Below are 27,996 nucleotides of genomic sequence, written 5' to 3'. Positions count from 1 at the left end.
GGTTCTTTCAGAGCAGTCTCAAGATAGTAGTGTCAGAGGTCCCAAGCAAATGAAGGGCGGGGACAGCTGGGGGTGGGGGGAATAGGGAGAGCAGCAGGGAGTCAGATACTAGGCTGCTGAGAAGAAGAAAAAAAAAGACATTGGTTTAAGTCAGGAAACAAAAAAAGGGAACTGAGTGGCTGTGAAAGGGTGGGGTTTGCTCAGACTGTCCTTCCTCTCTGGACTGTAAGAATATGTCTCCAGGGCCAGTGTCTTCTGAGATCGAGTCCCACCTTCAAAGTCCTGGCATCTCAATGCATCTGGGAAGCTACCTGCATTAAGTCAGGACTGAGGTGGGTCTGGGGCGTGGCAGGGGCTGGGCAGCAGCAGCAAGTACCTTTCGTGGGACACTTGAAGGCCAGAGAGAAAGCATGGCTGGTGCCAAATAGTCTGCTGGTGGAGGAGGCTGACCAAGGGTGGGAGTGTCACCAGCACAAGGCCCTGGCAGTCCCTTCTGATGATCAGAAGAGGTTGTGAGGGTCCTTTCTGAAGAGGGTTGTGTGGGGGACAAAAAAGAGGGAAAAGTGACATGAAGTGACCATCTCAACAGGTAGCAAATATTAGAAAGGGGCACTTCTGCAAAACTTGCCAGAAAAGTAATATTGCTGGTGGCAGGAGGCTAGAAATAAGCCCTTTGGCATAATATTGCTTGAAGACCTAAAAGACATACTTGTGTCGATGAGGCTCTTAGAAGAAATTCTAAGAGGCAGATTGTCTGAGAAAATGGTAAAAGCTCACAAGCCACAACAGGTTGTTGACCTTTGTGAGCTGGGGAAAGGTACCGCCAAACCTGGGTGTAGGCCACCTTCTTTGGGTGGCACCAGGCCAGTGTTGCCAGAGGCAGTGCAGCTTGTTGGAAGGACTGTGTAAGCGAACCGCATGGTAATAGTGGGTAAGAGATTGGGCCAGAAGAAAGCAGCCTCAGCCTCAGCCTCAGCCCAGACAATGTGGCCAACCCCTGAGATCTTGGGGAAGGTTTTTCCTATTACCGTTGCCTGCCATGTGCACAGCTTTCTTTTCTCCTGTCGTCAGCATTTCTCCTCTCCTTTCCTCTCTCCTCCTCTCCATTCCCCTCCACCTCTTTCTCCTCCTTTCTTGACCTGTATACCCTCCTTTATTTTGTTCATTGCTACATCCCCTGGAACAGAGAGTGCTTAATAAATAATTGGTGGATTGCATTGAATTTTTCTTGCCCCTTTCTGCCCCTGCTCCTTCCCTTTCTCCCACTTGCCATGTACCTTTCCCACAGGACTGTTGTGAGCAATGTGTTCACACACATAAAGCAGTTAAAACAAGGCCTGACGATAGTAAGTGCTAATATCTCAGTGTTCGCTATTATGTTTATTCTGCCTGAGACCTGCCAGTGTCCCCAGAGGGCCTGCCTAGAGCAAATTGTGTGACACTTAGACTAAAAGAGATGGCTGGCCCTGATCAAGACATCCTTGGGTGAGATGCTAGTCCTCCAAATTGAATCTGGGCCCAATTTCCTGGCCACCCAGCTCTCCAAGCTCCAAGTCTCTACCCCATGCAGTGCGTTTCCAGATGCAGGGCAGCAGCAGGAGTTTATAAAGGTCAGGGGCTGCCGTCTGTGCTGTTGGTTGTGTGCTAGTTCTCCTTCCCTCATTTTGCATGCCAAGCCCCTCAACCAAAGGTGCTGCAGCCACTCTGGAGCCTCAGTTATTTGATAAAACAATGCCATCCTCTAAATAAACCACAAAATGCAAATACTCCTGGAACCTAAAGCATTCTATCAAAACAGTATCCCTTCGGGCTAGCCCTGTCTCCTCCATTCTGACCTCTTTTATATTCAGACTATTTAAATTACCTACTTGTGTTAAAGTCCAAATGCCTGTTGCTTATGGCTAGTAATGCATTTGTCTGAACTCCTTGTGGTGAGAACTAGTGCAATTTTCCATCCACTTCTAGGGTAGAGGTGCAATTTTAAATGATCATCACTCTGATTTACTATTTCCATTTGAGCAAATTTCCTATACAGAGTTTCCTTTCAGCGGACTAGACGCATACCAGGAAGTGACTTAGGTGTAAGGGGAAGACATGGCTTTTGAAACCCAGTTTGGGTATCTCTAAAGAGTCATCCTACCTGCTGTTTTTCACCCAAGGATGCCATGCCCGAATCTGACTAGCAACTCCTGGGAACAAGGGAGACCTAGAATTTTCAGAGACGGTGCTCCGTAAGAGCTAGAAACCAGACCTTGACCTAATTCACACCAAAGCTACTTGGTTATGCAAATGAAGCCATCAGGGGAGAGGGAGAGAGAATCCCTTTGAGGACCCTGAAACAAATGGGCCATGTGTGACTTTCAGTTTCTATGGAGGTTCATGTGCACTGAGGGTATTTGGAGAGCATGCATGGAAAACACAAAAGTCTTAATCCCAGGCTTTCTTTCTCACCCTCTGAGAGCCATCGCCAGATGCCCTTGGGGTTAATGTTGGTTATCTGAACCTCAAGAAGTTCATCTCACTGCCTTTTCTCCTGGAAACAAAAATGAACTATTTTCTATTAGCTGATCCCCAAAAGAAGGAAATTCTAAGGAGTCAAAAAAGTTAAATTTTAGACAAGTTGGATGTTGGAATATACTGGAGTTCAAGATCACTGGCTCAATGAAAAAACAGATTAGTCTGCAGTAAAAAACTGATTAGAAGTGAAGCAGAAAAGAGATAAAGGTGTGGGGAAAGCAGGCTCTCAAGCTGCTCTTTGGAGTGGAAATTGGTACAGTGTTTCTGGAAACGATTTTGTCACTATCTTTCAAAATGCAAAATGCACATACTTTTGACTTGGGAAATGATGCTTAGTTGGAGATCCTAATATCATGGGAAAATAATCAGGAATAATGTTAAACAAGAACTTCAGATTTTTTTTGGGAAAAGGTGTGTTAGATGGATGGATAGATGATTTTGATATCAAAGGAAAAATCGATAAAATACTTAAAACCAGGGAAAACAAAAACTAAAGTGAAAAAAGAAGACCAAAGGGGCACACAAGTCCAGAGGGAAAAATGGACACCCCAGCAGTCACCCTCAGGGCAAAGGGACAATGCTGAAAGTATTACCACCAACCTGATGCTGAGTGTAAACTTCAGATTGGCTATCTGGCTCTCTTTAATCATCACTTGGCCAGAATCTATTGTCTCGAGGACAGGGCAGAAGAAATGACAAATCACAAAGACCCAGAAGCTTCCAGAAACACAGAAGAAAAATGTAAAATGTTAACAACGTGAAATGCTGAAGAAGAACCAAAGCCCCGGGACCTCTTGGAAATGAATACAGCAGATGAACATTTCCTGATTAAGATGCAGCCAGTAAGCTGATTTTGGATGGAAGTCTTCATACAAATTTGATCACCTGCAGTGCTGACCTTAAAGCTTATCACCAAATAATTGGGTTTCATTGAGGCCTGAATACAGTGTCATGGAACCTAACAAGAGTAATTAGGTGTCTTTGCTCCTGTGATTATGTTATGATATTTTAAAGACTTCATTCCTGTTCCCAAGGCCAGGGAATTCTCAATGAAAATCTCCATCAGAACCTGAGAAATGCTTCTTGGGACTGAGAAAAGATATTTTGGTAGGCCAAATTTAACCCACCCTATATCCCCTGCTCTAATTAGAGGCAGTTGTTAATTCTACCAGATTTCATGGTAAAGCATCAGCAAGCTAGGACTGAAAAGGGGACAAGGGAGAACACCAAGTGCATAGTCCAACAGAAATGCCAGATCCAGGTGTGCCCACTGGAGTACTGCAAATTCATCCTGAGAGTGGGAACTATGGTCACATATACAAGCATTATTGTCAGTTGAAAACTAGTGACCTGAACATCCATGGGCAATGGGTTAAGTGTGATGTATTCATAATGTAGAATACTTTTTTATGCCCATAAAAATGAATTGAAATGTATGAACTAGAGCTACCAAGATAAATAAATCATGAAACATTATGTTGAGGAAAAAGCAAGTTGCTGAAGAATATATACCACTTTATATAAAAATGTATAACATGCACACCAATACTCAACATCTTTAATGGATACTTACATATGTAGTAATGATATAAAAACATACCTAGGAAAGATAAACACCAAACTCAAAATATTGGTAACCTCTGAGGAGGGAGGAGACTGTGGAGTATACAAGGAGGTTTTGACTCTATGGAGAGTATTCTATTTCTAACAAAAAACACCAGAAGCAGTTATAGCTCTGTTGGAATTCTATAGAGCTAAGTGGTGGGTACATGAGTGTAATTTTATTCTCTGTACTTTGTCTATTGTAATATTTTCTAATATAAAAGAAAGTGTTTTCAATTAAAGTTTTATATTGACAGTAGGCAATTACAACCTTATGGACAAAGAGCGGATGTTTCACCTAAACCCTGTACTTTTATCCCATGAACAATGACAAATCCTGACAAGGAGACAGCAAGTAATTTTAGGAATCCAACAGTGAGGATGTCCTTGAGGAAGATCCAAAAGGATAATGTAAGAAAACCTGGTGGGACTGAGAAGAGTCCTCGTGTGGGAAAAAGTACAGTTGACAGGTAACAGGGACAAATCATCCTTTCCAGCCTGGAGGAATATTACAGAGGAAAGTGCTACAGGATCCTGACTTCTCTCTTATCCTCTCTACTTCCCACCATTTTCTCTTTTGCCAAATGTTCCTGCAAGGGGCAGAGATGTCTTCCCTGACTTCTCTTTGATGACAGCCAAGGGAATGACAGGGTACTGAGGTGGAGGGCATCACCTCACTGAAGGCCAGAAAAAAAAAGAGCTCTCTCTGGGCAGCAATGAGGTAGGTACCCCAGACACAGCAAGGGCTGTGGGATCACAGATGGGGTGAGGTTAGGCAAATCATAGTCTTGCTTTCCTCATCTGTTTGTTCTGAGGAATAAAGTGAGAGAAACAGGAGCTCCTTTCTCTTCCCCTGGGTAGAAAAGGGAGTAGGCAGAATCTTGCTGGGTAATTTAGTGATGCTTTAAAGAAGAAATAAAAATGGTGCTTCTTGGATATTCTGGCTAAGTAGTTATTTGAACTATGACTGTCCAGTTCTTTCTAACTAGCATCTCCTGAACTCTCTCCCATCAGAGACAGGCTGTGTAGTTTTCTGAATGTTGCTATGGTGTGCTCCCTAATCATGCTTTATCTTAGCATTAGCAAAGATAGGAACCCAAAGTGGCTTAGTTTACTGATTCTGCAAGTGCTATATATCTTAATTCCTTGACACAATGCAGTTTATAAGATGGCTGAACTCTTACTAACAAGCATCCTGATTCTGAATTCTGCTGCTCCAAAGGGAGATGGGAGGCAGCCATAAGGGGCCACATGTAAATCTTTGCATTTGTTCTTTAATGAAGAGAACATTATGATGCAGGAATTCTATATTTTAAATGAAGAGCTCTGTGTCTACTACTTTCTCCTGTCCTCTTTTTTTCTCTATATGAACAACAGTGTGTGTGTGTGTGTGTGTGTGTGTGTGTGTGTGTGTGTGTGTTGGGGTGGGGGAGGGGTGACTTTCATGTCACTTCCGTTTCTACCCCCACCCCTATCCCCTGAGGTGTAGGGTCAGCCCTCACAGTGCATCTTTTGTGGTTGAATTGACTCTGTGTGTTGCTGAAATTGTTAGAAAAAAATTAGGACCTTCACAATAAATACCCAAAGAAGCTGCAACTACCCTCTACTGACAAGTGTCCATTACACACAAACCTTTAGGCAGACATAAAGATGGATGCCTTTCCTTTTACATTATTGGTGGACGGACCAATGGTAACTAGGGAAGATCTTCCACATTTTCAGGCTGTGTGTGTCTGGACTGGATCACAAGGGATAGGGAAAGCCGTCAAAGAAGAGACAGTCAGGCCATGGAAATCCTGGTAATCCTCCAGCTCAATGATCTCAAGATAAAGGGCATTTCAACCCTTGCTCAGAGGGGCGATGTCTAGTGAAAGGCTTACTTACTTCCTCCTACTTAGACCAATACTAAACCCTATGCCAACACGGACGCTTGAAAGACAGAAAGGCTTCCTCTTGTACAAACTGGATTTGTTCTAAAAAAGAAAGAGAGCAGAGGGACCTGCTTTTTGGGAAAAAAGAGCAGAGGCCAAGACTGGAGCAGATTTTGGGTCTGAGCAGGGGGTACTTCCACCAGGAGCTTGCAATACAGCTAAAGGTAAAATGACGAGGGTGCTTTACAGCTGGACATGGTCCGTCGGTATGCGTTCTCGGTGAGTTAGCAATTCAATGGTCATGCTATTCCATTTTTTCAAGGTTTTATTTTGTCTTCTATAATCTGAGTCTTTGTGAAGAGGTACTTAAGTGGAATTCACCATGGGAATCGATGTGATATAATTACAGGGTTCTCGGTGAGTTAGCAGTTCCTGAGAATGGAGTGTATTATTTGGTTACTACTACTTCTGGGTATGAATAATCTTAATGGTAAAAGAAATCTCTTTGGGGTTTGAGCTAAATCTGAATGTTAGAAAGGACTCTAGTTGGTTGTGAACTCTTACTGGTTGGTTACTCCTGGGAGAGACCATTTAAGCCAGGGCATCATGGAAGAGAGCTGTGTGGCAGGGTGTGGGGAAAGATCTGCTCCTTTGGCCAGTTTTTTCTCAAAAGATCATTTACAGATGATTGAACTAACCCACCACCAGAAGACAGTGGCATCCACAGGGTAGATAAGTGGCAAAATGATCACTGGGAATGCCTGAACATCCCTGGCATTCCTTTAATCTATTTTTGACTCCCCTGTATGAAAATACAACCCTCTACATCACTGGAAAGAGTAAAATAGCAAGCGGTGTGGATAGCTTCAGGCCTGGATAAAAACCACTCACTTGCTTTCATGGTGTGAGCAATAATCTGTGTTTGACAAGCAGGATAAAACTGCTGATTTTATTTATTCTGCTTCCCTAGTGCCATCCAAAGCATTAAGAGTTTTGTTAAAAAAAAATCCTACCACCTTAGGAAAGAGCCCACCTTTTACAAAACTTGAGGGGGGACTGGTGATTTATTCAGTATTTACCTTGGGCTCCATTTTTGTGACTGTATTTTATATATATATATATATATATATATATATATATATATATATATATATTTTGGTATCATTAATTGACTTATATTTTCACTTTATCTTTCTGATGATGGTTTGGAATTAGTAATGTAAGATCATGGATAAACTTTAAGTGAATAACTGAAAGGAAGTGTGTTTTGTGTGAATAAAAAAAAAACCAATGGTGACTGTTTGTAACTCTCCTTACCTTTCTGTATTTCAGTTACCTAAACTGAATCTTTCTGGAGTACTGTAGGTGTGGACAGGCTAAACAAGTTACTTTTCATAAATGACCAGAAATGGCATCCACAAGACTAAAACAGTTGCATCACTTTTGCATGATGCTGTCCGAAAAACTAATCTAAGCAAAAAGAAGAAAAGCCAAAAAACAAAACAACTCCCTCCCTCCCTCCCAAAAAATTGTTTTGCAGTTTTAGAACACAGCTTCTGTCCTTTGTAGCTCAGCCAGTGGTTGATGGGCAAAATCAGTTGGGTGGCAGTTAGTATATGGCCATAACTGCAGGTGCAGCCTCTATATCCTTATTAGACCCCTTGGTTACAGACCCCAGTGGGACAATGTTTGAAAAATTACATTCACTGTCTAGGAAACTGGGAACTGAAAGTCCAATGTCTGCCTCAGTGGAGTTCTGGCACCTGCATTTTCCCTTTTGGGGATACCAAGGTCAACAGCTGCACAGTCTTCTACTGTTCATAGATTCTGCACTTATCATGAAATGATGGTTAATATCAAGGTGCCTGTAGACATTACCAAGCACACAAGTACATGTCACTTGACATCCAGAGCATTCCATTGCCTTACACAAGAATCCAGTTTACGTGAACTCACAGTGTAGAACCAATCCCCCAATTCAATGTGCATCCGTTATACCTGAAAACTGACAGAGATGGGGAGTGCGGAAGGAGGACGTCAAGGTAGGAGGAAAGCCCTTCGTTAGCTTTGCACGTTTCTGTTCCATAGGTGGCCAGGCTGAGGGGGAACCAGGAGGGATGAGGTTTAATGTGCTGGGTCCTCAAAAACTTTCAATATCAACAGCACACAGTGAGCTCCAGAAAGAAGAAGCTATGGCTGCAGTGATACTGGAGAGCATCTTTCTGAAGCGATCCCAGCAGAAAAAGAAAACATCCCCTTTAAACTTCAAGAAACGCCTCTTTCTCTTGACTGTGCAAAAACTTTCCTACTACGAGTATGACTTTGAACGTGGGGTAAGTTTTTCTGCTATGAAACCTGACTAACAAGGAGTTGGCCTTAGATCTTCCTTGAGGAAGAGGTAGATAGATCCTTTTTGTTTGGAGAAGGGAGGGGTAAGGGACCTAAGTACATTTCAAACTCAAAGTGTTTCCTAGCTTAGAACTAGTGACAGCCATGCTGGAGCAAAAATTCAAAGGTGCTAAGAAGCCATGGGGGAAACCTTGCCACAGAATCTTGCGGTTGGTGAGCATTCATTAAATGATTGCTGAAAATGAAATCCAAGACTTAGAAACTGCTTCCTTATTTTTTATTGTAAAGGCACACAGTTATCAACTCTTCCGTAGTATTTGTCCTCCATCTGGTAGTCAGAAAAGGTTAGATCAATAGATATGGAAGTTGTTTTTTTTTAAAAATTACAGGTCCTGATGTAGAGTGTGAGTGTCAACCTCAGTATTTGGAATGATTAGATAACAAAATCTAATCATTCTGTTGCTTAAACATTCTTAATCTTTCTCCATTTTCTTCGTCATTCTCTTTCTCAGAGAAGAGGCAGTAAGAAGGGTTCAATAGATGTTGAGAAGATCACCTGCGTTGAAACAGTGGTTCCTGAAAAAAATCCTCCCCCTGAAAGACAGATTCCGGTAAGACCAGATCATTGTCAGAGAAGGGGTGGGGCAGTAAGGAAACTTGGAACACTTCAATTTTCTGCAAACTGTTGATGCTGTGCAATGTGAAACACAGTAAAGCTTGCTTATAAAATTCTTCACTCTGCCATGTATTGGTTATCTCTAGTCTCAGCATCTTTCCCCCAGGTACAGAACAAGTCACTTAACCTGTAAAACTTGTTAATGTCAATTTTAAGATGGTACCGTAACAAGTTTTCAGATTGATCAGAGATGATTGTACTAAGTTATCAGAATCAGACATACAGGCTTGAGTGAGTCTGAAAGCCAGAATCCAAGGGTCCTGAGTCATATGAGATTCTTTAATAGCTCACTCTTTCTCATTTCCCAGAGCCTCTCCAGGGCATAACATCTATTGACCTCTGAGTCGGTTTTTTAAAATATAATTTATTATTATTTTTCTGACCATAAGAGTAATGTATATTTATTATAGAAACTCTAGAAAATATTTAAAGAGCACAGAAAAGATGATAGAATCATGCATAATCCCATTATCCACCTAAAGTAACTAATAATATGTTGGTGTATGGACTTGCAGATGTTTTTCTCCATTAACATATATACTTAAAGTAATATTTATGCTATATATTTAAAACATAGAATCATGTTACACACCTTGCTTTGTAACCCGCTTTTGAATTTAACAATATATGAAAACATCCCCCATGATAATAGATAACATGGTTTTAATTACTGCATAGTATTCTCTATCACTGATATATTGTAATTTGTTTAGTCCATCTCCTATTACTCTACATTTATTTCCAATTGCTTGATATTATAAACCATGTTCACAGGAATAATCTTTTCCTTATAATAACTTCCTTATAATAACTTCCTAGAAGTAAAATTTTGTTCTTCTTTTTATGGCATACATACATTTTTTTATCTTCTTATTCCTTTATTTTTTAGAAGTAGAATTTGAATTTCATATACTCCTACAAGCTGTGTATGAGAGTACCTATTTCTCTACATCCTTTCTAGTACCAGATATTTTAAATTTGTTGTCAGTTTGATATTTGTTGATTTTTGTTACTTGTTATTTGACATTTGTTGACAGCCAAGAAAAATGACATTGCATTGCTGACTTATTTTGCAATTATTTTTGTTATTCATAAGGTTAAATGATTATGTCTATAACTCAGTTATATTTCTCCATTTGTGAACTGCTTGTAAATTTTTTTTGCCCACTTTTCTATTGAAATGTTTGCCTTATTCCTAGTACTTTTTAAGGGATCCACATATATTAAGAATATTAATCCTTTAGTAACATATGTTGAAAAAATTTTTGCTGGTTTTTCATTTATCTTTGAATTTTGTTTATAGTATTATTTACCATACCAGGTTTTAAAGTCTGTCATCAAATTTTTGTCTTTTTCTTAGTGGTCCTAACCTTTATCATTATATTACAAAGGCCTTGTTTCCCACAAGATTTTACAAATAGTCAACTTATGTTTTTTTCTCATTCTGTAGTTTCATTTTTTTTTTGTATTAAGCTCTTGAATTCATCCAGAATTTGCTTTGGTGCATGGTGTGAGATAGCTACCTAACCCCCACACCCACCTCTAGTATTAGTGGTTGGTTAAATGTTTGTCCCAGCACCATGTATTGAGAAACCTCAGTTTCCTCAATGAGTTGAAATGTCTGAGATTTTTTATGTGCTGGATCCTATGGATATGTGTCCCTTCTGGGTTACAGGAAGAAACCACTAAGAATTAGCACTGCTGCAAAAGAGCCTTCTGGAGCCTCTGCAAAGGACTCCTAGTACCTAAGGAAATGCAGAAAAGGGAACAAATCAACTAACAACCATGTTTTCCTCTTCTTTCATTGCAGAGAAGGGGTGAAGAGTCCAGTGAAATGGAGCAGATTTCAATCATTGAAAGGTTCCCTTATCCCTTCCAGGTGAGATACTTTTTCTCACCAGCTCCTAAATGGCCCTGCAATGTAATTAGTAGGGATGGGGTTCAGGGCACAGGGAAGGATACTAGGTCCCAGTGAACAGAAGTTGAAGTAGACGAAGCTGGGCCAAGAAATGAGGCTGGCATGGACTAAGAGTGTTTGCTTTTCTATTTTCCTAACCTAGTGTCGTTTAGTCTGTATACCTCAAAGAGAATCCATAATGGCACTAATTCTATTGTGGTGTGTCTTGTCTATGGGAACTGCATTGAGAAAGATGTTCTGTTTGTTGAGTGAGCATTTCACTTCCTTCTGGTTCTGCCTATCTGTCTAATGGTGGTCATGTGGGTTGAAAAGACAGAAAAGGGGAGGGAAGGGGTAGTATTAGGAAGTTTGGTATGGGGAAGGCTTATTAGACTTACACGTAAACCTAAATTCTATTCTAGTCTGTTATAACTGAAGAGCTACATAGACATCTGTTTGGTAGGTGCATTGTAAGCCATGAAGGAGAGCAAGAGCTTCAGACTCCATTTTTATTTTGGCTTGCTTATGTCCTGAGAACCCTGTAGGCCAAATGTTGTGAATATAGCAGCCTCTGCAACAGTGAAAGCCAGAAAAGGAAGTGGAAAGTCTCAGGGGAGGGGGCTTTCTGTCATGGATTTATGAACACAGCAAGACTAACAATCAAAAAGAAAAATGTGCAAGGATCTTGTTATGTCCCTGACCATATCAAAGTTTACAGATCTGTAGAGGAGGAGTGTTTTACACAGTTTTTACTGTTGTCTTTCAACAAGGTGATGTTGTTGGGTTCAGCTAGTGGATAATGGTATACAGCAGAGAATTCAAAATTACTGTACATCTGACTTTAGAATCCACGATGTGATTTCTGGTAAGTCTGTGAGGGTTGGAACCACATCTTATGTCTCATGCACCTCTGTAATACCTGGCACGATGCCTTGTACATGGGACGTGATCAAAAAATGCTGTTTGATTTGATGATAATGCTTAATATATATATTTTACTCTTTTTGAAAGTCTGTGGTTCTATACTGGGTTTATTTTGGCTAATATTGGCAGTGGGAGAAAAATTAGCCATGAGTTAAAATTCTGCTCCATATTATCCAAGGGGATAAACCATATCTACTAATCAAGACTTGAGTTATATAAATCATCCTTCAACTCTCTTAATACAAACTTAAGGTTTAATAAGGTCACAAAATATCCTTTATTGGGTAAACATAAATCCTGTCTCCACCAAGGGCTGAGGGAAACATTATGAACTACATTTTCAAACAAATTGAAACACAAATTAAGAGGACCAATGAATATTCAAAAAGTGAAGAGCTTCTAAGTCCTACATCCCTGGATTATGAATTGTTCAGGACTTCTTCAGATAGTTTACATGACTGCAGCCCCACGCCACTGCTGGCTGAAGACCCTGCCTTCAAAAAAACAAAGCTGTAGCTCAAGAGTAGTTCCTTCAAAGTATTTCTTCTTTATTCTGAATCTTAACTGCTGAAGTCTGTGTGTCCATTGCCCCAGGTTGTATATGATGAAGGGCCTCTTTACGTCTTCTCCCCAACTGAAGAACTGAGGAAGCGTTGGATTCACCAGCTCAAAAATGGTGAGAATTATTTGGAAAATCAACCAGTTTTCAAAGAAAGGAAAGAGAGAGGGAAGGAGGGAGAGAGAGAGAGAGAGAACAGAAAAAGGAGAGAGGAGAGAGAAAAAGAGAAAGGAGAAAGGGAGAGAGGAAAAGGAGAATGGGTGGAAGGAAGGAGGTGAGAGAAAGAAGAGGGAAGAGAGGGAAGAGAGGGAAGGAGGAAAGAAGAAGGAAAGAAGGAAGGATGAAATATTGTATTTTTTCCCATTATTAGTGATTCAACTGAATTTAATATTTTGGAATATGAATAAAAGATCACATGCTAGACTAAGAGTTTCAATCCCATTTCACCACTCTCTAGTGCAATGTTGTAACTGTAGGTGCCTTTATTTCCCTCTGTATTAAAACGTCCCATTTGTTACACCAATTACAAGGCTGGTGTGATGTGGCATACAATGGTTATTGCAGTATTTTAAATCCTAAATATGAAGTATCCAGTTCCAAACAATTAAATAGATGATCATGGAGTGCTTGAAACCTGGTTCCAAGCCCTGTTCTACCACTAACGCAGTGAGTGACCTCTGGCACACAAGCCAACCAGTTTCTTCATGGCTCAGTTTCTCTTGAAGTAGGAATAATGATGCCTGCTGTACGTACCTCCAGGGTTGTCCTAAGGATCACATGAGGTAATGTATGTGAAGGCATGTAGGATACTGTAAAGCACTGTGCAAAAAAGCACTGTACACCTCTTCATTGTGAATAAATGTTTTCCAAGGAACTATTTCATGTCCCTTGCTTTGTGAGGACCTAAACTTGAACACAGTTTCAGCATGTCATATAGACTATACAGGGTTCTCAGATAAACTTGACTATAAATGCTTGCAGAACAGGATGCATGCACACATATTTGTGTGTATATATAGCCACATGTCAAGTGACTGAGAGATTAACTGGTTGAGTTGACATCAGGAAAGGTTGCCTAGAGAAACAGGAAGGATGGCAGACTGATAATAGCATGGTTGGGTTATTGCATGAGAGCCCTTTGTCTTAATAAACATTTAGATTATTCAGTGGTGGCTATACCAGCTTTGTTCACTTCCTTGAATGCAAGGCTGATTGGTAGAAATAAAAATCACCAAATCTTTCAAGCAGAATGACCGAAGAAAGAAAGAGAGGAGTCATTTATTGAATTCTTGCTGTGTGCCAGACATTGAGCTAGATACCTTGTATTCATTATCTCATTTCACGTGCACAACTGGGGCTAAAAAGAATAGTAATAACTAAACTTAGTGAGCACTTACTATGTACCAGGCTCTGTGCCAAGTGCTTTAATGTACTAGCTCATTTAAACCACACAATAAGCTTATGAAGTATTATTCCCCTATTTACAGATGATGGAACTGAGGCTCAAAGAGGTTCAGTAACCTGCTCAGGAGCACACAGGTAGTGAACAGTGCAGCCTAGGTCTGTATGGCTCCAGAACCTCAACTCATTCCATAGTCTTATGCTGCTTGGCTCTCAAACCCAGAAACTGCACCTGCAGTTAGCTGGAAAATATTCTCGAGTAAGGCCATGTTAAGATTACAACTAGGTGATATCTTGTACCACGTAGTCCAGTTCTTGGCATGTTTTGAAATAAGAGGCTTGCTTTAACCCTAGGGGTACAAAATGAACAGAGGGCATATATATTTGTACTTCCTGGTTCTCAACCACAGTGCCTGGCATATAGAAAGGGGCCAATAAATAGTTGTATTAATTGATTCTTCTGCAGGAGTAAATCACTACCACCAACTTGGGCTCCAACACTGAGGGACAGCTAGGAATCAGTTTGGGAATAGGGGAAGGTAGGGCATAGCTGAAGGAGAAACAAAAGAGAAAAAAATGTGGCATGTAGAAGTTAGTAATCCATTTACACTTCAAATACGAATATTGAGTGCCCACTCTATTCAAGTGGTATCAGTAATGAACAAGGATAAGAATATATCCAGCTTGTAAACTTGGTTTATTAAACTAGATGTTAAGCTTACTATGTTAATTATGCAATGTTTTAAAGTTTGTTAAGGAAATAAAATTACAACAGTAATATAAAGCCAAAACAAACAAATAGAAAACACCACTACTTCGGTTGGATCATGAGTGTGAGTAGGTAGTGTGGGCAAGGTGCAATTTTTCCATCTCTTCCACTGTGCTTGACCATTGTTTTTCCAGTTCTTCCAGACCTGGTTGTATGTCTTCTTGAACGTGTCTGGACTGACAACATGAGCCAATCAGTAGGCACCTTGCAACAAATACCACAGTTGCTGCAAGATTTAGGTGTAGGTGTAAGTCCTAACAATCCCAGAACAGTTGCAGTTGCTGGTGATACCAATAGTGAGCTACTCTAGGAGGCATAAAACCCCGTTGTAGTGGTAAATTATCTCACTCAGGGGTAAAATGCACCAATTGAAAAATCACGAACATGAGAAGGGTACCTCATCAGAAAACTGGCTACCTCTGCAGGGGTTTTGGCTGTGAAGGTGCATGAGGGAGTCTTCTGAGGTGCTGGATCTGAGTGGTGGTTAAATGGTTGTAGACAAATGCGACTAGCTGTACACCTTAGATTGTGTACTTTATTATATGTAAGTAGAAACTCAGTTTAAAAAGTAGGACCTCGCAAACCTCATACCGAGCTGCCATCTTTTTTCAGTGGCACTTTTTCTATGCAAAGATTGTATCCCAGAAGATTTAAGCCATGGGCTCTCTCCTTCCATTTCCTTGAACATGGCAGGAGCAACTTCAGTGTTACAGCTCCACAGATGTTTGTCTACATTCACTCTAGAATCTTAGGTCAAACTCAGTGGGGCCTCTCCTAATTGCAACTTCAAAACTAAGCAAATGACCTGACCTCACCAAAATGAATGAAAGAGTGGCACTGGTGAAACTCCAAAGACCAATATGGGGAGGAATCATTCATTCATGCCTGAAACAGAATTTTAGATATCATCCTAATAAATATGGATATAAGAGACCAGTGCATCTAGTACTTGGAGAATGTGTACCAGCTATTAGGACTTTTCAGAGAGGTGTGGCCATATGCATTGGTGAATTAAGCAGTCTCTCCTAGCCTTCCCACTTGGACACTGTCTTAGTTAGCTTGGGCTGTCATAACAAAATACCATAGACGAGGTGGCTTAAACAACAAATACTGATTTTTCAGTTATGGAAACTGGGGAACCCAAGATCAAGGTGCTGGTCAATTCGGTTCCTGGTGAGAACCCTCTGCCTGGTTTGCAGGCCCACCACTTTTCCACTGTGCTCTCACATGGCAGAGAGAAAGAAAGAATCTCTTCTGAGTCTCTCATAAGGGCACTAGTCCCATCATGAGGGTTCCACGCTCATGACCTAATTACCTCCCTAAGGCCCATCTCCTAATACCATTGCATTGCAGAGGGCTTCATCATAGGAATGTGGTGGTGGTGGGGGAGGGACACAAGCCTTCAGTCTCTAACAGACACTTGGCTTTTGTAATTCTCTCCTAAGTAACTGGAAATACCAGCTCTAGATTAGCCAACAAAAGAAGGGGTATCATCTTTAGGGGCCCTCTTAAGCAGCAGACATTATTTGGGAATGTTGAGTGGGTTCTTAATGAGTGTACTGGAGGTGGGGAGGGCAGGAAGCCTTATTTCCCCTCATTAGCATATTAGCACAGCTTAGTTTATGAGAGCAGCAGGGTGCTGATTAAGAATTTTTGGTATGTCTACTGGTGACCAAGCCTTTACCCAAGGATCTTCAAATCTCTGGGTGAAGGGTAATGGCATGGCAGGGAAGGGGCAGAGGGTGAAAGCAGTAGGAGCAATCAGTCCTGGCCAGGAGGAGTATCTGAACATTGTTCAGAACTGCCAGTGCCTGGTAATATTAATAAATGTCAGACAGAGTTCTGGTTGGTTTTATTATTGTTTTAAAACTCCTATAGAATATGCAGCTTCTTAGAGCCTGCACCCCATCTGAACAGTTCCCACCACTCTTCACTTGTACAATGGTAGAGGGGGGTGCTGAAAAAGTGAGGGGTGTGGGTGGCAGGGGTGAATGGTGAGAAGTCTTCAAATCCATGTTTAGAAAAGCATCGAGATGGCACTATTTAAAAAAAGGCAGCCTTATGTTCATTTGCCTTTGAAATGTACCTGGGCACCAGAAGCTTCTAGGTTTCCCCAAAGCATTGAGTGAGTAGAGGATGACTAGCAAGCTCTTAAGGACTTCAATTGGTTTCTACAGAGGAAGGTTTTGTTTACGTTTGTCTCTTTTTAAAAAAGTTATGCAAGGCTTCTTTTTAGCACTAAATGCTGAAATGTGTATGTCCTCAGATGTGCATATTCTAAGACCAGCCTAAGTACTTGACCCAATGCTAGCTATTGTCAATTACTTCAATTGTCTTTGCTTCTCTGTTATCTGATAACATGATCCCAGGATGGGATGTCTAACTGACTTCATGTTGATCTTCTTGAGTTTGCCACAGCATTAAAATCAGTAATACAAAATTCTCATATCTGCAAATCACTCTATTCTTTGCGAAGTATTTTGGCTTCTGGGAGCTCTTCTGGGAGCCTCACAAAGCTGTGAGGGAAATAATGGAGCTGCTATGTTCATTTCCCACAAGGATTTCAACCTGCCTTGGTGGCCCTAGGATGACTAACCATGTTTACTCTAGAGGTAGAATCATTTTCATTTGTCCCTGAGCTCCGCTAGTTGACTAGTCTATGAACACAGAAAGCCTGATGCAGAATTTCTAAGGCAAATGTCTCTAAAGGACCACTTAGGGAGCTGGGTCATTGGTATATTGAGAGCTGGAGGAAGAGTTTGACTTGAGAGTACTGTTTCCCATATCTAGTAAAGAACACCATAACCAACACCTGCCTTACAGGAAGACTAGAATGGCTACTGGGAAAACATAGATAACATATTTTTGTTCATGGGCTCTGGAGACATCAGATATTCTTATCACATTAGTCAAGAGATAGTCATCATGTCAGACCACTGAAGAGAAGTGCACAGGAACTCTGTGGAGCCAGACATGTGATCCAACTGATCCTGTCGCCTGCTTTCCTTCAGGGTGGCAGTTGTTTGAAGGTTACGACAAAGCTCAAAGAGGAAAACATGCAAATGCTGGATTCTCCTCACTGTCAGATGTGAATTCTCTCTCTTCTTTTCTCTTACAGTAATCCGCTACAACAGTGATCTGGTACAGAAATATCACCCTTGCTTCTGGATTGATGGGCAGTATCTCTGTTGCTCTCAAACAGCCAAAAATGCTATGGGCTGCCAAATTTTGGAGAACAGGAATGGAAGTAAGAGATCTGATCAATATAATTTATCCCTTCTTTGACTCTATCCATCACTCTTTCAAGGGTCTATCAAAAGGTTTGTACCTTTTGGCCACTGCACAAATGGGCCTGAAAGAGGGGATTAGTGGAGGCCAAAATCCAGCTGGTGCTCTCCTGGCTGTGTGAGCTCGCATGGGGCTGTATCCATCCAGACTTTTGCTAACTTGCCTAAAAGCACTATATGCAAGAACTAAGTCCCTGACAAACCTGTCCCTGGGCCTCTTTCCTAAATGCATTCTGTATCATCACTGGTTTCTTCCTTTACAGGCTTAAAACCTGGAAGTTCTCACCGAAAGACGAAAAAGCCTCTTCCTCCCACACCTGAGGAGGACCAGGTATGTAGGGAAACTGGCCGCTGCTACTGCTTACATAGAAACTTACAGGTGCACCCTGAAAACACAGCAGAGTTTAGAACTGCTCTGGGACTTGGCAGTGTTAATTGGTATTCTTACTGAGACAGGGCTTGTGTCCTAATTAGGACTTCCTCCTCAGGGAAAAGAAAGGAGGGTATTTGGAAGCTCTTGGTGACCATTAATCCAGTCGCCTGTTTAAAACAAAACAAACCCTGATTTTTTAAAAATGAAAAGTATCATAAAACAGAAAGCTGAAAGAATTTAACAGCAAACACCCACATACCCAATATCTTGATTCCACCGCTAATATATTTCTATAAAACTTGATTCTTTGGTTACTTTCTGAGGTCTAGAAAGCCCTTTTCTCATATATAGTAAGCAAGCAGGGCAGGAATTATGATGCTCATTTTACAAACAAGGAAAACACAATTCAAAGCCACTTAGTAGATTCATGTGCTAGTTTGGTGCCAAGAAGTTTTCATGATCATGGCTGTACATGGTTTTTGTCTGGCAAGCTTGAAAAACACTGATGCCTGGGTCCCAACCCCAGAGATTTTGACATAATTGGTCTATGAAACTGCCTAGGTGTCAGGCTTCTTAACTCCTCCCTAGATGATTCTGATGCTCACTTCAGGCTGAGAGCCCCCGCACAGGAGCTTAAAAATGGTTGTTTAATGAATGCTGAATAAACCTTTTATTATGCCTGATTTGGGTTAGAATAGTGTCTTCAGTAAACCAGAGAGTTGGGGGGATGAGAGTGCTTGATATTGAGCCAAACGTCCCACTTTTTTCTCCTATCTACACAGATCTTGAAAAAGCCACTGCCCCCTGAACCAACAGCAACACCGGTCTCCACAAGTGAGCTGAAAAAGGTCGTAGCCCTTTATGACTACATGCCAATGAATGCAAATGACCTACAGCTGCGGAAAGGCGATGAATATTTTATCCTGGAGGAGAGCAATTTACCCTGGTGGCGAGCGAGGGATAAAAATGGGTTAGTTCACGCCAGCCCTCCCTGAGCTTTGTGCCCCCGACTCCACACATGGGCAAAACGCGGCAGCATGATCCCCCTAATTGGTATCTGGATAAGAGCTTGTTATTCCCACACCAAAGTGAATACGCTCTCCCTCAAGTGCTTTCCAGAGTGCAGCTCTACATGTAGCCACCTCTCTGAGCCTGTAGGGTCTGGCCCACGTCTCATGTACATACAATCAATGCCACATGTGCAGAAGCTACACACTTAACTGGCCTATCCATGCAGCAGTGACATGATCTTGTTTTGGGAAAGTAGGAGGCATGGTATATACACCTCCATTTGAGATTGGTTCTGAGCCCAGGAATATATGAATCTGGCTCCTCCCCAGGGTGGGGGTTGCTGTATAATTACCACATTGTTTCCTCTACAGGCAGGAAGGCTACATCCCTAGTAACTATGTCACTGAAGCAGAAGATTCCATAGAAATGTATGAGTGAGTATGCTTATGTTCTTCACACACAGTCTTCCCAGAGGAACCAAATATAGTATATCTTTTTATACTTTCAACAAACTTCTGATTTCAATATTATTTATTAAAATCAGTGCCAAGTGGGTCAAATGATGCCACGTCCTAAGCTACTGCTTATGTTTCACCCTCACCCCAAACAGCCTCTGCTTATGAGAGCTGGAGAGGTCACCACCACGCCTCCCTAATCTTAGAAGAACCACACTCAAAGAAAATGAATTGACAACCTAATAGGAAACATTTGAAAGGGTGAAAATGCCAAGCTTCTGCAATTGTCCTTTTTCCTTAATCAAGGAAGTGAATTGTCCTTGAGTGCCCTGTCCCTGAGCCCTTCCCTGCAACCCTCTGCTACCTGTCTTTGCCCTCTACTCTCCATTTCCATCCATCTTCAGCACCCACTGGGCTTTGGGAGAGGAATGCAGTGTGCTAGGCATATGCTATGCACTCAATAAAAAGGAGTTGAGTGTACTGACTGAATCATCACTGCATGGATGAGCCCTGGAGGGCACTCTAATCTCTGAGCTGCTAACTCCATGGCCTAGAGCCACTAACACTCAAGCACTCTTGCTTTACAGGTGGTATTCCAAACACATGACTCGGAGTCAAGCTGAGCAACTGCTAAAGCAAGAGGTAAGTGTGTGACCACAGGCAAATGGCATTCAACTTGCCTAACAAGTGAGAATCCCGAGTGGAGGGCTTGCCACTTTCTGCCACCTTCAGGCAAGGCAGTGTCAAGGCTATCATTTCATTGGGTGGGGGTCGCAATTATGCTTTTCAGTATCAAAAGCAATGAAGCTGCAGCTCAAACATGGAACTTGGCAGTGAAATCAGGGCTTCGGCAGGTGGGATGCAGGTTTGAGTGCCACTTCCTCGGTAAAGTCAGCTTCATTTTTGTTGTTTCAGGGTAAAGAAGGAGGTTTCATTGTCAGAGACTCCAGCAAAGCTGGAAAATATACTGTGTCCGTGTATGCTAAATCTACAGGGTGAGTGCTATTGCTCCCCGAACCTGGGGACAAAGGACAAGGGTGCCCACCCAACAGCTCCTTAAGATGTGCCCCTCTTGCTTCCTCTGTTCCTTAAACTCAAAACTCATCCCATTTCACTTCTTGGGTCCTGCTGACCCTTGTTCCCAAGTTGCTGACTCAGCATCCACTTCTTCAGGGACCCTCAAGGGGTGATACGCCATTATGTTGTGTGTTCCACACCTCAGAACCAGTATTACTTGGCTGAGAAGCACCTTTTCAACACCATCCCTGAGCTCATTAACTACCACCAGCATAACTCTGCAGGTGAGTACTGGGACTCCAGAGAAGGGTGTGACAAGCACTAGGAGAAGCAGTCCAGGACAAGGTGGTGAGGGGAAGAGTAAGCCTCATAGGCAGTGCATATTAGCTGTGAAAGTAAACCCCTGTAATGCCAGGTACAGATCAAGAGGTGGCAGACCTTACACCCAGTAGAGACTGACTTCTTTTTTGGTGACTGATACTCATACTAAGGAAAGACATAGAAGAGACTGGTGATTAACCAAACAGCAAGTAGTCACTGAGTTTCTAGTGTATACTCGGCAATTTCCTCAGTAGTAGAGGAGGACTGAGGAAAAGTATTACTTAAGGCCCTTGCCTTCAAAGAACATACAAGCTGGAAAACATCAGAAGACAGTTTCTAAGTAATATAGACCTTCTAAAAACTGGGAGATTGGTGAGGGCATGAACAAATGAGATAGGCTTCATTGGGAAGGCTTGCTGCTGTCTGCCATTTCCAGGCAAGGAAGTGTCAAGGCCATCATTTTATGGGGTCCGATTACACTTTTCAGTATCAAATGCAAAAGTAGGATGTGAGCTTAACCTGGGCTGGGTGGTGGGGATAGATTTAGTTGGGGAGTGTATTTCAAGGACTATTTTCTTTTTTTGTCCCTAAAATTATTTTGTGAGAGGAGAAACTTCCAGCAAAATTTGGGTCCAGAGAGATCTTCTGGGATTCAAAATGTACTAGAAAGATTAACACCTGATGCGTTAAAGCTTCAAGTGAGGGTATGTGAGGCATCCAACCCCCTATGCTGCACCAGCAGCATGACCCTCTGTATGTTTTAGGACTCATATCCAGGCTCAAATATCCAGTGTCTCAACAAAACAAGAATGCGCCTTCTACTGCAGGCCTGGGCTACGGTAACTGCTTATTTCTCTAGGGTAGGGTGGATCGGCCGGTTGCACGGACTACCTTTGGCAGACCCAGTTAGACCTTGCAGCACAATGTTCTCCACCAGCTGCCTCAAGGAAGGTTAAGACAGAGCCAAACAAAAGTTATTTAGTAATTTCCCCCCTTCTCGTGGCTCCCACTGGGATTGCAAAACCATAGATCTATAAAGTTTTTTAAATTGTGGTTTAAAAAAGCCATCATAAAGGGATTTTAAGAGGTTGTTTAGTTTACCTTCTTCCTTTATGGCTAACTTGTACCTAAAATTCCCAGATTCCTTTAACCAGTAATCCCCTGGCCCTGAGAGTTACCTGAGCAAGGATGGATTAGTACTGCTGAAAATTTCCCCTTTATTGCTTGCCTATATCTACCCCAACTAGGGATTCTTAACTTGCTGTAGGAATTATACATACCTAACTCCCAAAGAATCACATCAAAGCTTTGTTATTATAGGATCATGGGAAATTGATCCAAAGGACCTGACCTTCTTGAAGGAGCTGGGGACTGGACAATTTGGGGTGGTGAAGTATGGGAAATGGAGAGGCCAGTATGATGTGGCCATAAAGATGATCAAAGAAGGCTCCATGTCCGAGGATGAGTTCATTGAAGAAGCCAAAGTCATGATGTGAGTTACAGCCCAAACTCAACTCTCAGTCCAGTTGCTGGCATCTAGGAACTTTCAGGACAGTCCCCATTGTGGTTTAAGGTGACTTATAATGAGAAAGATTTGTGACCAGGGCCTGAGGTGAACCTTTGTTTGGTGGGAGTCCTAACTGCTAAGGTAAACCTTTCCTTGTATTAGATGCTGGTTGAAAATAGTGTTGATCACGGGTGTATATCATCTCAGTAGCATTTGCAGGGAAATGTGGAAATGAGACTTTCAAAAGGAAGATTGTTTCTGATTTAACCTTAGTGTGCATTCAGCTCTGGGTTTGTTTCCTGTTCTATTGATGGGTTCCAAATCCTTGCTCACCCTTAAATATTAGACACTTCTGGGGTTTAGGGTGGGAAGGAGGAAAGTCAACTTGCTATTATGGTCTCTTATCTGATGCTCTACTCCCAGGCCAACCCCTTCTCTCCCCAGTCCCTTTCTGATTAGTAGGCAGAGCAAGAAAGGGAGTACTGGTTTGTTGCCTCTTGTAGGAATCTTTCCCATGAGAAGCTGGTGCAGTTGTATGGTGTCTGCACCAAACAGCGCCCCATCTTCATCATCACTGAGTATATGGCCAATGGCTGCCTCTTGAACTACCTGAGAGAGATGCGCCACCGCTTCCAGACTCAGCAGCTGCTGGAGATGTGCAAGGATGTCTGCGAAGCCATGGAATACCTAGAGTCAAAGCAGTTCCTTCACCGAGACCTGGTAGGACCTCAGAAGGGTTGGCCTGGGACAAAGGGCTAAGGGGGTGGAAGTAGCAGAGGAAGCCATATCCTACATGGATGAGGAGAGTTGATGGAGCCATCGTTTCAGTTTTATCTAGAAAACACTAAAAGTCAGATGAGCCTCTGCTCCAGTGGTCAGCCAGTCAAGGATCTCACCACCACACATGGTGGGAGCTAGAGCAGTCACTCACTTCCAGCCCCCTACCATGAAAAGGAAATGGTGGCGTCTTTCATGGGAAAAAGGGCAACCCTGCTTTTCAATGGGGCTGCTCCTGATACAGAGCCATCATTTGGTTATATCAGAGTCACAGACTGCAGGCCTGCAGGTACATTTTTGTTTTACAGTGTACATTAGCAAACACAAAGAAACTTTTCACATTAAAAAACTATTTCCAGCTTCTCTTGAAAATCTAGACCATCTTGTAACACCAGGCCCACATTCTCACATTCTCATAGGCCATGGTAACAGTGAGCTGGAGCTGAGAAGCAGCTGCCTCCTTTAGCCTAGCCAGCTGCATACTCTCCATTTTGCTGCAATTTCCACCCACCCTACTTCACTCTATCACTTTGCCTTTCCAGGCCTCTGGAGGCATCAGTTTGTGCTCATTTATTTCAGCCAGGCTGAGGCTCAAATTAGCTTAGTTCCAATGGCAGAAAACAAGACAAACTTGCCTTCTGTTCTCCCTTAATTCTCTCAGCATTTCAGTGCAGGAAGGGGTGTCATGGCATTGCCAATATGAATGAAATCATTCAGCACACCCTCAGTGCTTTACTTATGACTACATGGCAGGTTCCCTTACATGTGGTGGAAATGCATCAGATTTTCTCAGTGGCATCAATTAACTGCTGTTAGGTGGGAAGGTGTCATAGTTGAAGGAGATGAGACTTCCTTGGCTTCATTCCCCTATTGAGCAGAAGCTTTGTGCCTTTAACCTGTGTGCCAAGGATGGAGTCTCACTGGTAACTTGTACTACAGGCAGCTCGAAACTGTTTGGTGAATGATCAAGGAGTTGTAAAAGTATCTGACTTCGGCCTGTCCAGGTGAGTGTGCCTTTTTCTTTTTGCTCTCTAGAAGTTAAAATAGCACAGTACAATCATAAGCAGGCATTATTATTTTAATCTTCTACCTTTTTTTCTTATTCTAGTCTTTTCCACCATCTTTCTATTCCTTTTCTTTCTCTGAATTATTTGTCACTTCTTTTACCCTTTTGTTAAACCCTCTTCTCTCCTTCCTCCCTCCTTTTTTTTTTTAGCTAATTTTCCTTTGTCTTATGTTGATCTGTTAATCCTGTTGACTTTACTCCATCCCTGCTTCTTTCATCATCAGCCTAATTCCTACCTGCAACTGCAGAAAAGGAAGGGAAGGAGAAGAAAAGAGAAAGGGAAGTGGGATAGACAAGAGGAAGGGAGTACCTATTAGATCTTATTTCACTTCATCCTTGCTGTAGCTATATCGTCAATCAGGAAAACCAAATCAGACACAAAACCAGGAATATGTTAAAAGTAACATTTGCAAAGACATTGGTTGGACTGTAGCTATATTTGTGCAACTCCTGTGACTGTGTCAAGAAAATATAACCAAATACCAAGTTCTCCAAATCCGAATAGTAACATGTCCTGAATCCTTTGCAGGTATGTCCTGGATGATGAATACACAAGCTCAGTAGGCTCCAAATTTCCAGTCCGGTGGTCTCCACCAGAAGTCCTTATGTATAGCAAGTTCAGCAGCAAATCTGACATTTGGGCTTTTGGTGAGTGGATAAGATTATACAAATCATACAGCTCAAAGGAAAGGAATGCAATAAGGAAACTGACACTTTGCAACCTGCACAGAGAGACTGTTACTTGTTCTTGCTTTCATTCATCTAATCTTTAGGGAGTGATTATTATATCAGGCACACAGGGGTTTCTGGGGATAAAAACAGTAAACTAGACATGACCCCTGCTTTCTTAGAACTCACAATATATTGAGGGGAACAAACAACTCCTTCAGTATACTCCACAGCTTCTGAATACTGATCATGTACCAAGGGACTCTGCCAGACCCTGTAACTACAAAGACAAATAAGATGCTGTCTCTCTCCTAGAGGAGCTGAAAGTCCACTGCAGCCTCAATTTCTCTCCAGAGTGGTCAGTACTACAGCAGAGGTCTGGACAAAATGCAAAAAACAGAGAGTGGTGAAACAGCTCAATTTAATCCTTTAGGTTGATCTAGGAACCCTAGGATCCCTACTACCCGAAAAGATGGCAAATCAACTTAATATGTTTTTTTTTTCATTTTCCAGGGGTTTTGATGTGGGAAATTTACTCTCTAGGGAAGATGCCATATGAGAGATTTACTAACAGTGAAACTGCTGAACACATTGCCCAAGGCCTACGTCTCTACAGGCCTCATCTAGCTTCAGAGAGGGTATATACCATCATGTACAGCTGCTGGCATGAGGTGAGTGTTTTATTTGGACCTCTTAAATTATTTCCCTGGACCTTCTTCCCCATTTAGCTGGCCAGGCACCCAGTCCCCACTCTCCTTGGCTGAATGGCAGCTGGGCACAGACTGAGAGTTGCACATCTTCTCGGACCCCAGCCTGCACCTAATTCTTTGATGGCCAGAGGCTTTCCCAGCCCACTCCAATTCTCTAACTAGTATCATTAGCAGACCCCAATACCAACTCAGCTTTAGGGATACAGGGTGTTGTAGGTCACCTAGCATAAGCAGGCAGCTGCAGGTACTCAGAAAAATGTACAGACATTAAAAAAGACAAGAGAAGTCATCAAAATTTGTGTGCATTCCTTTGGGAGTCATTGGCCCTTTCTGCTACTTTACTGCTAACCTTTTCTGGTTATGGTCCTAAATGAGATTTTTTAAAAAACCATTAGGCCTGAAAGGCAACTAAAATAGCACTTTTAAAAAATGTGGCATGTTATGGGGTATGTGGGTAGATGTGCTACCTTGAAAATAGGGAGCCTATCCCATCATTACTAAAATGCTTTGCTGCTCTCACCTCGGGTTCTTCCAAAGGTACCTTCTCCACTCTTCAGTAAATCCTTGGCAATCTTAACTTGGCAACCTAAATGTCTAGTGGGAAGTGAATTTTCAACTCTTCATTCTGCCCCACTAGAAACTGGGAAAGACAGTCAGTCTCCAACAAGGACATATGTGAATCTAGAGCCCTCTTGGTGGGGTGAAAAGTGGGTATCTGGATCAGAGCATGGCTCCTTTCCCTTCAACAAGGAGAAAGGGAGAACCCCTTGCAGCCTTTTCCCTTCTCGCTCCTGTGCCATGCAGGATTAAGGGTGACTAGCTATGCACCCTCCCAACTAGGACATCCTCATTCTGCTAGTTAACTGTTTGAGACACATACTGTCTCCCAGCCTATTTAAAGTTCTAGGTTGAGAAAGTGGTTTCACATAAGAATCCCTGGGGAATTCTTGAAACTACAGATAACTGGGCCTTATTTCCAGAGATTCTGATTAGATATACCTAAAGTATAACCCAGAAATACCTTTGAAACTTCCCAGGACATTGTGATACTCAGCTAGGTTTGAGAACCACTGGTTCAAAGGAACAAAAAATTGATGACATTTTGGTTCTAATGGACTGAGACCTTTCTGGCATGAATATACCCAGAATTACTAAATAACTCAGGGACTTATGGACCATGGCTGTACAACAGGCCTTGGTCTGGAGGTCAGACAGTGGTAATAAAAGGTCCCAGGTGATCAGGATCTCTGCCCAGTAATGTAGCCCATGGCCTTGAAATGTTAATTCACTTGTTAACTTTGGCTATGGGATGATAAAAAGAGTGTTTGAAAAACTAAAAATTATCACAGCTTATAGGATGTCAGTTCTGTCAATCACTTAAACTTGTTTGGTAGCCATTTGTCACTTGAGGATCCAAAATAAGAATGCACTGGTGTACAATTATGTAATGAATTTGTCCTCTGTTTTAATCAATATGTTTGTCAGTTTGATTTGCAAACTGGTTCTCATCACATTAATAACCAAATTACTAAATAACTGCACAAGGACTTTATGGAGAGTGTCTATGCTACTGTGCATGTACTCTCTACTTAATAAACATTTGCTGCTTACTCATTACAGTTCCCTTTAATTCTGGATTCTAGCCCACTCTAACACTACTTTTTCTTTGGTTTTAGAAAGCAGATGAACGTCCCACTTTCAAAATTCTTCTGAGCAACATTCTAGATGTCATGGATGAAGAATCCTGAGCTCACCAATAAACTTCTTGGTTCTACTCCTCTCCTCCACAAGCCCCCATTTCATTCACTTCCTCTGAGGAAATCCCAGGCTTACAGGCCCTGGAGCCTTGGTGCTCTGTTGAATACACAAAGACCCCTCTGTACAGCTAGGAATGCCTTTCTTAGATTCCCTGGGATAGTACCTTCTGAGCAAAGACCAAGGAATTACTGTGTCTAGTATTGTCCCCCAGTGAGTAAATTTCCCGAGTATTAAGACAGACTGAATTTGGGATGGAAACAGTTTTGGGAAGGGAGGGATGTAAATAGCCTCACATGGGGTCCAACAGCTCTTTGGGTAGGCATTAGAGCTTCGTGCGGGGGTTGGGGGGTAGAAGGCAGAATTTGGCAAGAATAAAACGGTGTCATAAAAATGGGAGGGGAGGGTGTTTTGATAAAATAAAATTACTGGAAAGCATGAAGGTTTCTTGCTATCTCGATTAATCATGCAGCCTTCTTGAAG

At 42.0% G+C, this 27,996-nt stretch overlaps 1 protein-coding gene across 2 annotated transcripts; it reads left to right on the top strand.

Moving 5' to 3' along the window:
* The first annotated feature begins 194 nt into the window (after positions 1–194).
* Positions 195–27,532, top strand: BTK (Bruton tyrosine kinase). Of its 2 annotated transcripts, none has more exons than XM_017661429.3 (19): positions 195–332; positions 8,154–8,323; positions 8,852–8,950; positions 10,826–10,894; positions 12,431–12,512; positions 17,684–17,812; positions 18,116–18,183; positions 19,008–19,195; positions 19,608–19,670; positions 20,279–20,333; positions 20,607–20,686; positions 20,865–20,992; positions 21,794–21,868; positions 22,350–22,521; positions 23,040–23,256; positions 24,253–24,317; positions 24,909–25,027; positions 25,562–25,719; positions 27,435–27,532. In XM_017661429.3, the coding sequence occupies exons 2-19, from the start codon at positions 8,183–8,185 to the stop codon at positions 27,504–27,506; spliced, it is 1,980 nt and encodes a 659-aa protein (XP_017516918.1). In that variant the 5' UTR covers positions 195–332; positions 8,154–8,182; the 3' UTR covers positions 27,507–27,532. The 2 variants fall into 2 exon arrangements, with proteins under 2 accessions (XP_017516918.1, XP_073084296.1); XM_073228195.1 differs by lacking the exon at positions 195–332 and adding an exon at positions 6,024–6,269.
* The last annotated feature ends 464 nt before the right edge of the window (positions 27,533–27,996 follow it).

This window comes from Manis javanica, chromosome X, assembly GCF_040802235.1.
Source record: "Manis javanica isolate MJ-LG chromosome X, MJ_LKY, whole genome shotgun sequence".
In the NCBI taxonomy this organism is placed as follows: Eukaryota; Metazoa; Chordata; class Mammalia; order Pholidota; family Manidae; genus Manis; species Manis javanica.
This window is presented reverse-complemented; position numbering and strand designations above follow the sequence as displayed.

Bases quoted from the DNA above. Each gene is read 5' to 3' on its own strand.
- BTK (XM_017661429.3), top strand. From the start codon at position 8,183: ATGGCTGCAGTGATACTGGAGAGCATCTTTCTGAAGCGATCCCAGCAG. The intron at 8,324-8,851 runs GTAAGTTTTTCT...TCTCTTTCTCAG, and splicing joins AGTATGACTTTGAACGTGGG to AGAAGAGGCAGTAAGAAGGG. The intron at 20,334-20,606 runs GTAAGTGTGTGA...TTGTTGTTTCAG, and splicing joins AGCAACTGCTAAAGCAAGAG to GGTAAAGAAGGAGGTTTCAT.